Source organism: Lagenorhynchus albirostris, chromosome 3 (assembly GCF_949774975.1).
Source record: "Lagenorhynchus albirostris chromosome 3, mLagAlb1.1, whole genome shotgun sequence".
Lineage (NCBI taxonomy): Eukaryota > Metazoa > Chordata > Mammalia > Artiodactyla > Delphinidae > Lagenorhynchus > Lagenorhynchus albirostris.
Genome location: NC_083097.1, coordinates 78,354,232 through 78,372,126, shown reverse-complemented (window position 1 = coordinate 78,372,126; position 17,895 = coordinate 78,354,232). Strand labels below are relative to the sequence as shown.

Here is a 17,895-nt window from a genome sequence, read left to right as displayed (position 1 = left end):
CATCATTCAACAATGAACCAACTTAAAATAGCCGGTTAATGGCCCTTGTTGACTATCAGGGCAACAGACCACTGACTTCGGTTTTAGGCTTCAATCTTCAAGACATCTCTGCTGAATTCTGTAGGTCACAGGCAAATTGAAACACAAATCAGCCCGCTCACAAAATACTTATTTTCCTGGACATGGGAGAGAGAGGAAGTTGGGGAGCAGAAATACAGTTTAGGAAATAAAAGTTCTAATTCTATTTTGGGTTACATCAACTGGTGGAAAATATTACTTCAAATATTTTTGAATGAATGAAAAATGTCTGTAATTACCAAGCTCACCTTGACCACTTAGCATGTATTTTATTGGTTAATTCAATTATCCCCTCTGATAGTCTTATATTTCCCAGTTTCTTTCCCAAAACACAAATTACCCGGTCCTTCTTAAATACTAAAAACTACAGCTCTTAAATATACACAGGCATCCAATTCCCTGGGTGTCTGCAAATTTTCCTGAACTACACCTTGTAAAGCTGGAAGCTGATGGGTGACCTAGGAATGAAGTGAAAGAGCCAGGTGCTCTGGTCAACAGCTTAGAAAGTGGTTGTGCAATGTTTTTGCCTCCAGGTCAAACTCTGTGACTCTCCTGATTTCCTGCAAAATAACAAAACCCAGCATTTTGAAGCACATGTATTCAGAAATATATCAGGAGAATGTCAAAGGGCATAGACACCATATTACAAAAAGAAAGTTTGAAAGAAGAAAAGCTATTCAATCTAGAACCTGAGGAAACCTGAGAGTTGTCTATTGTAGTACACTTTTATACGCAAGTGTGAGATGCCAATTCAAAACGGTTTAAGGTAAAAGCAGATGTGTTGGTTCAGGAGCTTAAGCTATGACATCAGAACTTAGTCTTTCTTTCTCTGTCTCTTGGTTCTACCCTTCTCTATGTTGGCTTTCTTTTCAGCCATGAGTCTCCCTTGCCTGGGCAGCACCATACTTCTCTCCTATAACCCCAGCAACTCTAGTGAAAAAGGAGAATCCAGTCTTTTGACATTTCCAACAAAAGTCCTGGACTCATTGACTCTAAATGACTTGACTTTGGTCTAATCCCCAATCCTCAACCCTGGAGAAGACTTGGTTAAAGGAAAGGTGGTTCTTTAAGGAAAACTTTCGTGCTATTCCTGCAAAGAGGGACAACAAATGCCAGGGAGGCAAAAACAACAGATGTCCTATACCACCTTCAATTATGTCATGGGTTCTCTTATGAATACGGGGATTAACCTCTATGAAGTCCCAGAAATGAGAAATAGCCCATTTGCATGAACCTTATAGGAAAGCAGATTTCCACACACTCCCCAAAATGACCTTCTTATAGTTAAAACCATTAGCATTTGAAATGGGCTACATCAAGATGTGCCAATTACCCGGTCCTTCCGTGTGTCCAGAATCAGGCCAAATGGGCAGCTGTCAGTGGTATTGTGCAAGGAATTCCTGCATCAAGCAGAGCTTTGCCTGCATGACCTGAAAGGTCTCTTTTGCCTCTACAATTCTATTATCCTTGTTAATTTCCACAATTCACTTTGCAGTACAGGATAAACAAACCAACCTAATTTGATCTGGAACTTCTACAGGCTATCATAGGTCATTTAATCTAAAACACATGGCTGTAGCCATTACTACGTTTTCTGAAGTCATCTAACAGATGTGGTCCTTAACAAGGTTTCCATGTTATTAGTTTCACTTATGGTTTTTTTTCCCCAGCCTCCTGCTTATTACACAATTGCTTTCATTCTCCTTTGGATTAGGGTGGAAAGGAGCATGAAAGAATTTTCTTCTTTCTGCCTTTCTCCTCTTAAATCTTATAATAGGTGAGTTCCAATTAAAATTACATTGCTTGGGGCTTCCCTGGTGGCGTAGTAGTTAAGAATCCGTCTGCATGCAGGAGACACGGGTTCCAGCCCTGGTGCGGGAAGATCCCACATGCCGCGGAGCAACTAAGCCCGTGCGCCACAACTGCTGAGCCTGCACTCTAGAGCCCATGAGCCACAACTACTGAGCCCACGTGCCACAACTACTGAAGCCTGCACACGTAGAGCCTGCGCTCTGCAACAAGAGTAGTCACCGCAATGAGAAGCCCCTGCACTGCAACAAAGAGTAGCCCCTGCTCGCTGCAACTAGAGAAAGCCCACGCGCGGCAACGAAGACCCAATGCAGCCAAAAATAAAACAAATAAATAAATTAAAAAAAAATTACACTGCTCATATTTTTACCTTTGAATTTAGCTTTCACTTTGCAGGTCCAAGAATCTATGAGAAACAGGAGTGGGAGTCATGGATAACCATAGATCTGGACAAAGTTTATTAAGGAAAATTTTCAAAGAAGGAAGAGTGAGATTTTTAAATTTGTTATCAAAAACTAATTTGTAAATTTAATATACTGCAATGCTGTTAGAATTAGGGTGCCAAACCACTTGAGCCATACTCATGAAAAAATAAACACATTTGTGTTAAATAGTATTTGTTTCTTTCACAACTGAAAGCACCCCACACCCCCACCCCACCCAAACATACACATACTCCCTTCTGCTTAAACTGGAAGTGCCTTGTTACACAATCCAACCCGCAAATAAAATGTTGTTTTTGCTAGGGTATGTCCATCCTTAATAACTGATTATATTTCTTGTCTTTTTCAGTGAATGTTGTGTCAATGTTACAGGAATTTTGGGAAAGCAAGCAGCAACAGAGGGCTGCGTTCCCAAGTGAAGGTGTGGTGGTCTACGAGTCGCTGCCGTCTCCTGGACCACCCTTTGTGAGTTATGTGACCCTCCCAGGGGGAAGCTGTTTTGGCAACTTTCAGGTAAGAAGCAACCATAAATTGATCAGTGAAAGCTGATTGAGTTAAAACAGAGTAAGCCCTTTGATAAAATGGTACATTGTAAGTTTTCTTGGGTCTAATGAAAAAAGTTGTGCCACATTCCATTATGTAACAGAAAAATTGGTCAGATGTTCCCATTTTTTTTAATGGGAAGTATTTTTTATTAGGGTGTTGTCCCCTGATATTTCTTGGAAAATGAATTTTATAGTATTTTATTTGCCTAACTGCTGCTGCCTTTTCCCTCAAATATTTTAGAATAAATCTTAAAGAACAAAGGAACTTGGGCAAAGTCCTTCCATCAGGGCCCTTCCATCAGTAGAAAGTCTTCACGTTTATGAAATTTGTAATCAAATACTAATCAATCTACTACACACGAAAGCATGAACCTATAGCAAAGGTTGAGGGTCACAGGGCTGGGTTCAGGCACCTATGCCAATCCCAAGTTCTGCCTCTGAATAATTGTAGACCCTTGGGAAATTTATTTAACTTACTGATTTCCCTGATTTTGAGATGGGGAATAATACCCACAGGGTAGGTTGAGAATCATATGAAATATACATGCAATGTGTTTATCTGATATATAGCAGTTATTCCAAGTATTATTTTGATAATTAGTATAAAGACTCTTCCAGTTGGTTAATTCTTTGTTATGTTTATGATGGGTGTAAAAGATGATACATTTCTAGTTGTACACCTGTTCACACAAAAACATTTGTCTGCATTAACAATCAGTATCTGATTGTGTGCGTAACAAATACTTATTGAGTGACTAGGAAATATCAAGCACTGGATCAAGTAATGAGGATATGGTCCATACCTTAAGGAAAGAAATGTACAAAATTATAGTAATTACATAGTAATATTAGAGGGTCAATGAAAGCACAAAAGTTGGAGCTTCTCAATTTACCAGTCACCTTTATAAGTACCCCTTTAGTGCAGTAAACTCTCTCTTAATTTTCAATAACTGGCAAAAATCCTTCATTTATAGTTTATGGACAATGTGAAACTCAGAAGCGCTCAACTTTCCCTCTTAGCTTGGACAACTAGGAAGCCCAGAGGCAAAATTTCAGTGTATCTCTTTGTAGTATGTCTATAAAACTTACTGTCGTGTAATTTTTAGGACTAACCTCATACTTGATATTATTTATATTTCTAACTTTACTCTCCCTTTGAACTTAGTGTGCCTCACTCATTTATTTCGTCCTGTTACCATGTATCTGTTTTATATTATTTCAAATCCTTTGTGTGCCTCACTCATTTATTTCGTCCTGTTACCATGTATCTGTTTTATATTATTTCAAATCCTTTGTGGAGTAAGGGGAAGATATAGTTTAATAAATAGACCCACAAACCTATGTCTGCCTAGGGAAGTCAGAAAAGAATTCATGGGAAGCAATCACACACTGAGATGTACAATTGAGGGTGTCTTTGCCAATCAGTAAAGAAGAGATAACATTCTCAGCATAGGGAACAGTGTATACAGAGGCATGGAACAAGAGAAAACCACAAGAACTTTCAGAATTTGGGGATCCTAAGTGTGTCTGTGACAGGGAAACAGTAGGCGATGATGGTAGGCACTCATATCAAACTATAAGGGGTGTTCTTTGCAAAGAAGAACAGGTTTTATTCTATATAAAATCAAAATCCCTGAAAGATTCTGAGCAGGAGCATGATATATTCAAATGTGTTTCAGAAAGCTTACTCTGACAGTAGCCTGGGGTAATTTTAAAGAACTGCTTTCAAAACTTCTGACACCGCCAGCCAGTGAGGTCTTGCCTTCTACCCTGAGCAGTGGTCAACAGTGGATTTTTACCTCTGACTAATGAAAGTGAACTGCCTGATGAGGATGATTTGAAAATGGCTCTAGAAGCCTTAGAACAGAACTTGATGGAACCCTAGACACTTAGACATGGATGGGGAGCAAGGGAGGGGGAGGAAAGGCAGCAAATGAGGAAAGGATTCCCTAATCCTCATGAGTCTGCAGGTCCATCATCGAGCATTCAAGGTGAAGTCTGCCTACTCATAGAGAGCTCCCATCAGACTTCCCATTCAGGGGAGGCCTCCTAGGAAAACAGAGCTGCTCAGCCACAGAGCAAGGTTTTGCCAGCCACCTAAATGAATCTGGTTTTTTTTTTTGTCCATGAATGTCAATGGACTAAAGATCACCAAACATGTGAAGAAATCCAAAAGAAAAAAATTTTAAAAAGGCCAAGGCAAGCAAACAAAAGAACAGAAATAATTTAAGCAGCAGAGTATGTAAAAGAGTATTACAATAATTATCTTCAGAAAATTGTGGAAAGATAAGTATCCCTAAAACAGCTAAGAAAAAAGAAGCAAGCAGGGAACAGGAAATTTAAAGTGTGATTGCCAAATTAGAACAATAATTAGAACAAATAAAAAATGAGTAAACAGATGAATAGACATAGATCACAGCCAAATTAGTAAAGGATAACAAAGTAAAACATGAATAGTAAATTTTCTAGAACTTAGAGCAAAAAGACAAAGAGATGGAAAAAGAGGACAGGAGACATGGGGATAAATCCTGGAGGTAAACATTAATCTAATAAGAGTTCTAGAAAGAGACAAAGGAAATAAGGGGAAGAAATAAGTAACAGAAGCAATTTTCTTTGAGTTAAAGGAAAGCACAAATTTTCATATTGAAATGGCCCACCGTATTCCAAGCAGGATCATGACAAAAAGTCACACAGCTCTGTGGCTGTATGAGACTAAGGGACAGCATTCTGTTTAAAAGATGGATCAAGGGACTTCTGTGCATTGATCTCACTGTTTTTTTGGGTTTTGCTTTGTTTTGTTTTAAGGTAGATTTGATTTATATGTAGGATAGCTATGGGGGAGCTGATATGAAATTGGGCAAAAACTGGCAAACCTGGTCAAAAAAATGAAAAACTATATATTTGAAAAGATAAACAAGAAAGACATTTGTGAGTAAGAAAAAAGAATAAAAAACATACACTACTCTCAGCATGAGAAAGGGGATGTAATCATAGGAGTGTGATATAAAAATACTACATGAACTATTAAAAAAGCATAAAAACTTACATAATATTGACTTTTTTCTGGGAACTCTGTTATCTTTGCAATTCTTCTATAAGTCTAAAGTTATTTCAAAATAAAAAGTAAAAAAGAAAAAAAAATGGCTCCAATGGCTCCCTACTATTTTACCTTCTTATTAAAGTTTGAATTCCTTATTCTGGCAATAAAGACTTTACAACTAGCCCCAACTTTCCCAGCTTTATCTCCTGAATTCTTTTCTGACACTCAGTGCTTCAGCCTGACTGTCCCTCATCCAGGCCTTGACCTCTTCCAGCCACTCCACACTCATACTATGACTGACTCATGAAGTGCTGTTGCCACCTTCTCTTCATGTCTAAACCCTGACTATCTTCCAGGACTTCACTTAGATATCACATTTTCCATGAATTTTCCCTGAAGCTCCCCACTAAAAATCTTTACCTCTTCTGATTTTCCAGTGCAGTTAGTTATCTCTGCTTCTCTTCTAGTATTTCATGTTTTTTACCTTATGCTACAGCTACTTATGTGCATGTTCTGTCCCTGTAATAAAATGTAAGGGCCTCAGGGACAGAGTCTGTATCCTTATATCCCTAAGATGCCAAGTACTGGGCTTTGCATATAGTAAGTGCCTAATAAATGTTGTTGAATGAATAGCTAAATGATGAATAACAAATCCGAAGAATCAATGAAGTTTATATATGTCCTTTTTAAAAAAAATATAATCACTATTGACAGATATACAAAACAATATATACTATTACATACAACATAATATATCAACTAAGGTATTTCACCTCACTCTGCAAGATGGTGGGCTAGGAAGGAAAAATCAGTAACATTAAAATCAGCTGATATTATTATGTTCATATCTGTGATTAAAGTTTTGAAAGTGGATTAATTTGAAACTATTGATTTAAAAAAACCTTCTAATTCTCTCTGAATTTCGTTTATGCAAAATAACTTTTCCTCCACCCTATACCCATGATCTCGAATAACCAACATTTGGCCATACACACCCATGCATTATGTTTGTTCATATGTAATAACTACATTCATTATAATGTACTTAGAATATAATGCTTTTGACAGATCAGTAAATAGATCTAGAGGATATGAGTCTAAGAAATTCTAATGTTCTTGTTTTTGTTTTTGCTTCCTTGAGAATTATGAATTTCCCTATTGTCTCATAAATTTCTACTCCAAATGATAAGACATCCCGTATGTAGTAAATTTACCATCCTCCTTATAGTCTCTAAAAAATAGAAAACAAAATTTAAAAAGCTGAACTCTTCAGCAGGTAAGCCTCTTGGTGATTTCTCTGATCATTTCAGGGTTTCCTTTTCCTTATGTTTAAATCATCATATTTTAAGGTTCTCAGGAGGATTGTTAACATCCTTGCTTTAAAAGATCCAGAATTTCCTGAATCAAATATGTTTTGAAAATGTCTTTGGGTGATTGGCTGCCAAATCTTAACCTATTTGGCTCCCCAAAATGTGATTTGAGAAAGGAAGGAAAAAAAAAAGAAAGAATATTTCTCCTAAAGCAATGTCCTTACACTTTTCATGGTCAGTTCAGAAACTGTCTTCAGTGGTTTCAACTAAACCGTCTAAATGTTATTTTTACCATATAACATTTTATCATATTTTTGCCAGCAGTTGGCCTTAAGAACCTACATGCTCATTCCTGCAATGCCTTTCACGTAATCAAATGTCACCCTTGTGCATTGCAAATCATTTCATGATGGATTATTAATGCCAAGACCATGTGCTGGGACATGGAGAAACCATTATGCCAGCAGTAGCCTTCTTACTGAGCTGTGGACGTCACCTCCAACGGTGCCAAGTAATTGAAAATACTTGAAGTGGAGTATGGGACTGGACTGCCAGATTAATCCTTCTGGTTCATGAAAGCTGTAAGAGATTATGCTCATTCATTCTTTAGAAAAGTGGTACTCAGACTGAGCTTTAGTTTTCTGATTAATCAAAGGAAAGCAGTCAAAAGGCTCTGGTGGACACAAACCACTGGTTTTATGCAAAGAAACCTCCCACTGAAGTAAATGGGAGGCTTGTGTCCAAGAAGACTAATTAAAGAATTTTCAGTTAGTTTTGACGCCACAACCCAAAAAAAACAGAGAGCCAGAGGGAAAGAAAGCAGCCATAACCCTGCCTTTTAACTGTGCCTTCACAAACTACTTCAGTATAGAAAAAGAGAAGTGAAAATATGATTCACTTTTGAATTTCTAAACGATAAATAAAATGATCTACTGTTATAAAATTATTTGTCTTTTAGAAAGTTATACTGAAACACATTAGTGCTTATTGTGTCTTTTATAAAAGAAACTATCTTCTAAGGCATTAAGTAGAAATTCATGCATCTTGGGTGTATTTTCTCTATGCCATCTTTGTCTAGGCAGTTAATCCTTCCCTAGCCCCATATCATGACCATGAAAACTTGCAGTAATTTCCATTTTTTACAATAAGGGCAACACAAGGGCCATCAGATCAACGTTTGGCTCCCCTCTTGATGAACTCAGAAGGAAAGCCACTCATTGTTTCAGCAGCTGTTTTTGTTTCCAAATCCAAAAGGGGGAACTTAATTGAGTATTTTCTCTTATTTTATATTTTGATTAAAAGATCTGTGATTCAAGTTTTGTTTTCAAGCCAGTGATGTTGTCTTCCATATAGTCTGCTAGAATGATTTGGATTAATGTATTTTACTCTTATTTGGAATAAAAAGTAAAACTTCTTTGAGTGTAGTACTACATCATGTGATTATGTGCAAAAGTTATGACTGAATAAAAAATGTATCACCTGGCTAAAACATTGATGTGATAGCTCGATTTATTTGAAGTGCAGAACACTCATTCAATGAGATGTCATACTTTTTTTCACGTATTTTGTTATTGTTAAAATTGCTTTACAGAAGAACAGGTGGTAAACACTGGGGTCAGGTACTTAGGCTGTTTGTATCATGCCAGGTGCTGTGTGAAATTGAGATGTTTAATATTTCCAGAGGCAAGCTGTTGATTGATTTTTTTTTTTTCATTTCCAACCAGTATTTGGCATTGTGTAACAGGGTCACACAGTTGGGAGGTATGAGAGGGAACACTCAGAGCAGATGAGTTTCTTCCAAAGCTCTGTCTCTGAAAGGCCTTCCATTTTTATGCCACTTGGTTTTCAAACCAAAGCCTTTGCCTGTGAAGACACCTGGAAAAACTACTCTTCCAAGGTACATACTACCTAAAAGGATAGGGGTTTTGTTTTAGTCACTTTTAAGGCAGTAAGCACACTTCACCTTTATTATCAGATATAAAACACATGTTTTATACTTTCATGCATTGCATGATTCTTCTTCTCAAAGTCCAGGGAATTAAAAGTATATTTAAATCACAATAGAGTAAGTTTATAAAATTAAGTTTTTCCCGAGAGAGAAGGACTAAGAGAAAATTTGATTAATTCGTAGACTTGGCTAAATGGAATTGTAATGCTCTCTTTTTTACCGATTATTAAATAAGGTCTAGCCTTAACATTCCATGCTCCAAAGAGAGATTTAGTTCCTGCCGTAAAATTGAGACTACTGCCTTGCACTAATGCTGTTTTAATGCCAACTATTACTGTTTGAAATCAACCATGACCTCTTCTCTGTCTCTAGAGTTGTATACCTTGATGCAGATGCACAACATGCTATGCAATGTAACTTAACTTCTAAAGGAGGTATTTCCTGGTAGAAATCTCCACAGGAAAGCATCCTGTTTTGCAACTAATGAGACTCAAAGATAGGAAGGTTAGTTATAACCCCTTCCCATTTGAAAGTCATATGTCAGCTAATGATCAGGCTTTCATGGCTTGCCCGTGAAACTGGAAGTGCATATTGTTTTAATGAGACCTAGTTATTCTCCAGAACACTTTGCTAACTTTACTTTTTTTTAATCAAGCAAAGTGAATAGAGATATTCACATATTGTTGTTTCAAATAGAACAGCAGCATATAGTGAAAGGAATGCTTAGGAAAAGTCTCCCTGGTAAATAGACTTGGGACAATCTCCAGGGGAGTCCCCCAGCCTCAGCTGATAAACTTTAGGAAGATGCTCACTGTCTCACAAGCTGCTGAATGAGGAAGAAAGTTTCCCCACCCTACCCCCCCATCCCTCTCCGTGCAGAGCCAAGTCCTTTTACATCAAAGCAACTATAAAAATAAACCAAAACTTTGAGCCCTGATCAATTCATCTTGTCTTCACCTTAAGTTGAAAAAAGAATAAGAAGAAAAGAAAAAAGGGAAAAGAAAAAAACCTCAAGGAGCAAAACAACATGGTTTTGTAATAGTTACCAGGGACCTTGGTCTAGGTATGTGTGTAGAATAGCATTTGTGGCAGAGGTAAACGAGGAGGAGGCCAGGTGGTTTGTATTATAAAACTAACATTCTAAAAATATAAAAAAATATAAAAAAAAAATAACATTCTGACCCACCATGTGCATGAAACGTTTCTTTCAGTTGACAGGAACTGGTGAGTTTTCTCTGAAAATTGGACTCCCAGACCAGTCCCCTCCCCCATACCTAGCAAAGACCCCCATTCCCAGCACACACAGAGCTCCAAATTGTTCCCAATGTATTTGCAGCCAGCCTGACCTACAGAGAAAGAGACATGATATTAACTTGGGTGACTGAGTCTCAACGGTTGCCCTTTTTCACATCACCCTCTGGAAGGGAAAAAAATGCTAATATATCTACAAATAGATAAATTGAAACACATGCAAATGTTCATGCTTAGACCAGGGCAGTCAAGGTCTTAAAGAATTGAAAAGGGGACAATTAGTATCAGGGCCTGGTTTGTGGCATTCTTTGTGCTGATGGCTTGCTGTCAGGATGAAACTGAGGTGTTGGTGACACTGACCAGAGCTGGCAGGTCTTACACACAAACTCTGCAAGTCAATTGCTGAGACTTGCACTCTGAGTCACAAAAGCAAAACACTCCCAACCACCTGAATGACAGACTTGACAGCCTAAAGGATCTGGGCAAGAATTCTCGACCTCGCACAGAGTCAGTTTATTTGGTTTTGCCACCTGCGAAGTCCCAGCTTGGGAGAGCCCCTTGGGTCCCATGGGCGATTGATCAAATGCCACCTAAATAACACTGACCTGCCCTTGGCCCCAGGGAGGATGGCATCTTCAGCTTTGAGTTTGCATGTGGATAAAATCTGTCAAATGTATAATACATGACAGGTCTTATTCCAAAAACCTTGCTCCTTACAGAGCACTTTTCAACTCCTCGGCTACCATTGGTAGACACAGAATAAAGTGTACCTAACTCAGTTTTATACATTTAAGATCTGCAGACCTTTATTTTTCTTGATGTCTTTAATATGCAAGTATAAAAAATTCTAAGAAGTCTGTTGTTTGTTTAAGATGGAGAAACGTCACTTATATTGATTTCTTTCCACATGCTTTCGTAAAGAAAACACTGTAGTTGGGATGTATGGACAGAAAAATCTTAGGGTCCAGAAACAGTCACTCAACACATGTTCTAATACAAAGCAAGGGAAAAACTATCAATAAAATGAGGACTACCAGGACAGTTACTGTTCAGAGTATAAATTGTGTCATCCTGGCTAGAAAATGTTTCTGTGAACAGTAACACACTTATAATTTCAATTTTTATTGTGATCAATAATTAACAATAAAACTAGTATCTTACTAGGCATTTCTATGTTTACAACATGTACGTGGCTACCAAAATTTTATTTCAATTAATTTAAGAATTTCCGTACATCCTAAAAAATGGATTAGCCACTATTTTATTTCAGGACAGCCTACTGACCCACAAATCATTCTTGGTTTAATCTTTCTGTTGCATAGTGTGACACATAGAAAATTATCATGGAAGAAATAAAAACTGCTGAGCAAAAAGGCAAATTGAGACCTCAGTTAAGTTAGAAGTACTTACATACTTCCTAAGGGCCTACTTTTAGAAGAACAGTTGTAAAGGATTTTTTTTTTTCAACCTGAATGCTGCTGTCCTTGACTTTTGTGTAGAAGTAATTTCTCTAGTGAGAAATTAGCATGTTTGATGTTAGCAGAGGTAGATATACCGTTGTGATATTGTGATTTATAATAACATATATGCGGTCTGATTCCCTGCCAACAGCCCCTGAAACCCCTGGGACTTCCTAAGTGATAGGAGTGATAAAGGTATCTTTTGTTATTTATAACAAATAAAGGGCTATACCACACCTGAGTTTATGTTAATGAGGTGACTTTTGGGGAAGCTCCTAGAGATGGGGCCTGGTTTCTTATGACAGTTTCTTATGACAGTTTCTTATGACAGTACACTGCTTCTTCCTTGGCCTTTTCTTCTAAAAGAAGTTGAGTTCATCATGTGGGAATGGGAGGAGATACCCTTGGTGTCTTATGTCAAAATGACCCATGGAATATCAAAATTGGAGCTTGGGCTAAAGTACTATCTGTACTGATCTGGGGGATGCTGGGAGACTTCAGCCCAATTATATATCTTCTCTATCCCAAGGTGGGTGACCATTTCTGTGACAAGCAGATTAGTATCGTGGTTAAAAATCTGGGATTTCAAGTCAGACAGACATGGGGTTTAATCTTGTTTTGGTAACTTTTTAAGTTGTATGACCTTAGGATATGTAACCTCTGTTTTTCTTGTGGGTGGAATAAGGATAACAAAACCAACTTCATAGGATTGTGGTAATAACTAAATGTGACAATTGACATAAGCTGCTTAGCTCAGCACCCAACATATAGAGTCAGCGATGAGGATTACTGTTAGTGAGCTCTCCCTCAAGGGTGGGCTGAGGGAGTTCCCAATTGCCTGATGTGAGCAAAGCCTTTGTATTAGCTGTCTATGTCTGGGTAACAAATTACTGCAAAATTTATCATTGTCTCACACAGTTTCTGAGGATCAGGAATCTAGAAGCAGCTTAGTTGGGTAGTTCTGGCTCAGGGTGTCCCAGAGGTTTCAGTCAAGCCATCAGCTGGCGCTAGAGTCATCTGAAGGCTTGATCAGATCTGAAGGATCAGCTTCCAATCACACTCAGAAGGCTGTTGGCAGAAGGCGTTAGTTAGTTCCTTACCACGTGTGCGTTTCAGTAGGACTGCTCAAAACATGCCAGCTGACTCTTCCCAGAGAGAAAGCAACTGTGACCAAGATGGAAGCCACAAGGTCTTTTATAACCTAATTTAAAACGTGACATAACTTAGCTTCTGCCATATTCTATTGGTTGCACACACCAAACCTGTACAGTATGGGAGGGGACTGCACAAGTGTGTGAATACCAGGAGGCAGAGATCACTGGGGGTTATCTCAGAGGCTGGATACCACCACCTTTAAATGGTTTTCCTAAGCAATGCCACAGATGCTCTTTTTTTTTGGCTTTAATTTTAGAGTTGAGAGGCTTTGAAATGATTATAGTGTTTTATAATCTACCAGCAAATGAAAGGCATCCAAGCCTCAAGATAAATGTCTGAGTGGGGTCTGCTAGCCACTTGAAAAGCATGTGTCTCCACATACCAAAGAAATCCACAGCTGACTTTAGTAAAATCTTGACTGTTAAATATTCCAGCTCTGTACTTTCACAAAGTGCAAAGGACAGAAGTTGTCTCTCTATATTAACAAGTAAGAATGGTTAGCGGATAAGGCATGGTTTACAAGTCTGTATTTATGATTGGGGTCTGGCTGAAAAACAGCAAGAATAAACCATACAACCTGGGAAGTCTAATTCCAGCAGGAAGTTGCTTTGAAATAACATCATACTTCATTCACTCCCCAACTGATGTCTTTGACGACCAGTTTGGACACATCAATAAAACGTCCTGTCACTTACCATATTTTATTTTCTTGCAGCATTTCCCACTGTTGGATGGTAACTCTAACAGTGCCTGTTCTTACAGCAGAATCCACGCTCTGATTTAGATTTGCCAAGTAGATTGCTTTTAGCTAAATTTCTTGTCCAAGCACAGGTCCTTATGGTTCGAGAGTTCCCATTAAAAGATCCCTAAAGAAAAATATACAGCTTTACTGGCTTGGATTTGTAGCTCCAAAATTTAAAAGAAAGCGGCTGGTTAACATAGACATTTTGAAGTACTTGTCTTTCAGAAATGCAAAAAACAATAGCAAGAAAAGCCTTTGATGGCTCAGAAGTTATTTTATTTTATGTACTTATTAATTGGTACACTTTCTCCCCCATTTTAACCAAAGATCCTGTACATTGAAACAATAAAATAAGTAAAGACATGTGTCTGCTTTAAAATCTCGAAATTGGTTAAGTCTCATAGTCCTCTTCCATGCTTTCTGGGTAGAGGCTCTTTCTGTTCTCTCAGCCCTGCAGCACTTTGATCTCAGAAGCAGTGCCATTTGGTTGTAAATGTATGTGGCGCCTTTGATCTAGTACTTAGCTGGTCTTATTTAAAATAGATAGCTTCTTTTATCTAAGTAGTGTTTACTAGGTCTCTCTCTATGAAAGATGGTTTAAATTGCTATTATTTAGATAGAAAGTTATATAAAGTTTCTTAAGAGTGCCCAGATCTGAATCTAATTCTCTAAATTCTAAAACCCCAATGGCATTATTATAGATTACATACAGCAAATTCCTGTTAAAATGAGCTGCTTTTACAGATGTCAGGTAATATTTGCAAAAACTTTGTTTGCTTTTTAACAGGGAACTGATTTTCCAAAGAATAATAAACATATCCTACACTCAGGCAAAAATAGTACTCTCAGAGTGTCTGAACTTGATGGCCAATTTTCCTTCTGAAATTCACATATTAGTATATTTTTATGTTACTGGGTTATGAATACTATAAAGTGTATATTGAAATGGGACTTTTTAAAGTAATAAGTATATATCTTGAATTCTCTTCTTTAAGAGGATTTCTTGAATATTTTGTCAGGCGCATTAGTGTTTGAATTTCCTAGGCTGCATTCAGTTATTCATTCAACAAACTATGTTGCAGGTGCAAAGATGCAGAGATGATTAAGTCACAGACTCTGCCCTTAAGTTGCTCACAGTCTGGGGTCAACGGGCAGAGCACTAGTAGACAATTACACAATAGTGTGGTGTGTGCCTCTTATGGATGCTGGTCCTTCCAGCCTGCAGTTGGGACTGGTCAGGGAAGGCTTCCTGGAAGAGGTGGCACCCAAGCTTCAGTTAGACTGCTGACTCAGAACTCAATGTCCTGTAAATTCCCAGCCAAGTCCATAATGCAAAGACAATCTATCTGCCTAACTCCTCTGATCCCCCCAACCCTGGTTTAATGCAGGTGGCCTAAACCTTGAGAAAGGTCTTGAAGGGCGCTGCTGCCTGAAGCTACCCCAAAGCCTTCTAGCTTGTCATTAAACACTAAGGAGAAAAAGCCCAAACCACCTTTCACATACATATTTAGAAATTTAGCTCCATTCTTCATTTAAAGGAAATATTGGAAATCTCTTTGTGTTGCTTAAGTTAAAATAGCTGCCTTTAATTGTTCTGTTAGGCTCCTGACACGTTTTTTCCCTTCTCCTTGGTGTCGTGTTCCTACCATTTCAGAAGTCTTGTCATTACTTTGCCCACGTACTAACCATACATGAGCATTCCAAGAACTGACCCTGGGAGTAAGCACTCTGGAGGATGCTCAAGAAGTATATAAGGGGCACTTGCCAGGCCTGGAGGTTGGGGGAAGGGCAAGAAGAGGTAATCCATAGTCACATACAGGATCATTGCACTAATAGTCACAACTGTTCTAGGGAGGTCACAGGGGGCATATCAGAGGGCGCCAGGGCCTGACCTCAGGGGACTCATACTGGGTCTGTGGAGATGGAGAAGAGAGGGGGCCTCTGGAGGACATGAGCACATGAGTTTGGAGTGTTCTTGGATCAGTGCAGGGATGGTCAGCATGGGGCAGGTGAGGTAGAGGCAGGAATGTGCTAAAAGCAAACTGGAAGGGTTTGGCTTTTTCCCAGTGGTGCTATGAAGCCCTTGAGACACAAAACTGCAAAATGAAGTGGGGTCTTTGGTACTTTCCCTCTTCTTTGATGTCAGTAACCAAGCACTACTGATTCTGAGACTCTTGCATTCTAGGCAGTGGCCACCTTGGAGACCAGAGAGCCTAGCCTTCCCATTTGCCCAGTGAGGAAATAAGCTCCAAAGAACAAGCAGCCCGGGTCTCACAGTCACTGAATGGCAGAGGCAAGGGTGTCTGGCCATCCTGTTGACCAGGACCCAGGCCTGGGCTTCTCTTCCTGGGGCTTGTTTCCCACTAGGAGTCCTGGAGTAAGACATTAGGACATTAGACAGTTCCTAGGAGCCTGTAGGAGAGAGCCATCACACCCTGGGGTCCTCCAACATGTGTGATCTCCAGGGACAGTGCAGTTCTCATAGGGCTTCACCCTCTATCTGGACCCAGGGTCCACACCAAACCAGAACTTGAATAAGAGGAGTTGGTAAGAAAAGAGACAGAGAGGACAGGAAAGAATCAGGTTAAATTGAGCAGACCCGTGTGAGCCACAGGAAGGCCAGGCTAAGAGGATGGAGAGCAGTATTAAATTGGGGAAAAATGAATTTTTTTGTGTGAGTTACTAATCATAGGCTACCTATGGCCCCTAACTTCAGGAAAGCCAAACTTCCTGTCCCACCCAAACTGGATTGAGAGCAAGGTAGAAAAGGTGGTCCTCAAGAAAATCAGGGGACTATTATTAGAAGGAGGGTGAGGAATAAATGCTGAAAAAGCAAAAACAGTAGATTTTGACAGCAGCCCCTTTGTCCTAACCTGAATGTTAAAAAGTATAAGCCTGAGATGTTCTCATAGAGTGTGGCCGTGTGCTGGGTATTCTCACTTCTTTCTCTATATTAACTAATTGAGCCTATCTTCAACCCTGTAACACAGGGACTACTATTATTCCCATTTACAGAGGAGGCAATTGAGGCACAGAAAGACTAATTTGTCCACAGTCTTTCAGCTAGTAAGTCCCAGAGTTGGGATCTGAACCCAAGGAGTCTGACTCCAGAACCTGTGTTTTTAATTATTGTGTTAAAAGTGTCTCCCATTTTCCTTCCTTCCTTACTTTTTTTCTCTGTGAAATAAGGATTTGAGGAAGGACCTGATAATGAATGTAATCACCTAGCACAGAATAGTAGCCATTATTTTTTTTGTTATTATTTATTAACAGAGTATGAAAGCATCTGGTGCGTAGTAGACATTCAACGACTGTGAAATAAGACAAAAACATTTGAAGACTAACCAAGACATTTGCCTGGGCTCTAGGGCTGAAAGAAAATCTGCATGATCTTCAGGGGATTAGCCATGGGTATGGAGGAATAGCTGCAGACAGTAAATGTATAAATAGAAATGTCCAGAGACCCATTGAGATGGGGCGAAATGGTGAGATGCTGAATTCTTTAATGACTCCTTTTCTCCTTCCCTTCTTAAGTGCTGCTTAAGTAGAGCTGAGGCCAGACGCGATGCAGCTAAAGTGGCCCTAATCAACTCCCTCTTCAATGAGCTGCCCTCTCGCAGGATCACCAAGGAATTCATTACGGAGAGTGTGCAGGAAGCAGTTGCCTCCACTAGTGTGAGTACCCACCAGGGAAGGGAAAAGCTGGCTATATTGAGAGTACGGAGCCATTTGAATCTTGGGAGATGCTAATGTGAATGAGTTCTTTAAGAATTGTGCAGGTACTGCTGGTGGGAATGTGAATTGGTACAGCCACTATGGAGAACAGTATGGAGGTTCCTTAAAAAACTACAAATAGAACTACCATATGACCCAGCAATCCCACTACTGGGCATATACCCTGAGAAAACCATAATTCAAAAAGAGTCATGTACCAACATGTTCATTGCAGCTCTATTTACAATAGCCCGGAGATGGAAACAACCTAAGTGTCCATCATCGGATGAATGGATAAAGAAGATGTGGCACATATATACAACGGAATATTACTCAGCCATAAAAAGAAACTAAATTGAGCTATTTGTAATGAGGTGGATGGACCTAGAGTCTGTCATAC

At 39.0% G+C, this 17,895-nt stretch overlaps 1 protein-coding gene across 6 annotated transcripts in view; it reads left to right on the top strand.

Annotated features, from left to right (window-relative positions):
- The window catches only part of LIX1 (limb and CNS expressed 1), a 48,888-nt gene that overhangs the window by 17,614 nt on the left and 13,379 nt on the right, over window positions 1–17,895 (top strand). For 3 of the 6 annotated variants that reach the window (XM_060143319.1, XM_060143318.1, XM_060143320.1), the window contains 3 exons: window positions 2,284–2,374; window positions 2,680–2,843; window positions 17,316–17,456. In XM_060143319.1, coding sequence (XP_059999302.1) covers window position 2,374; window positions 2,680–2,843; window positions 17,316–17,456 — 306 coding nt within the window. In that variant the 5' untranslated portion in view covers window positions 2,284–2,373. The remainder of the gene's footprint in view (window positions 1–2,283; window positions 2,375–2,679; window positions 2,844–17,315; window positions 17,457–17,895) is intronic. The other 3 variants (XM_060143316.1, XM_060143321.1, XM_060143322.1) reach the window with 1 other exon arrangement.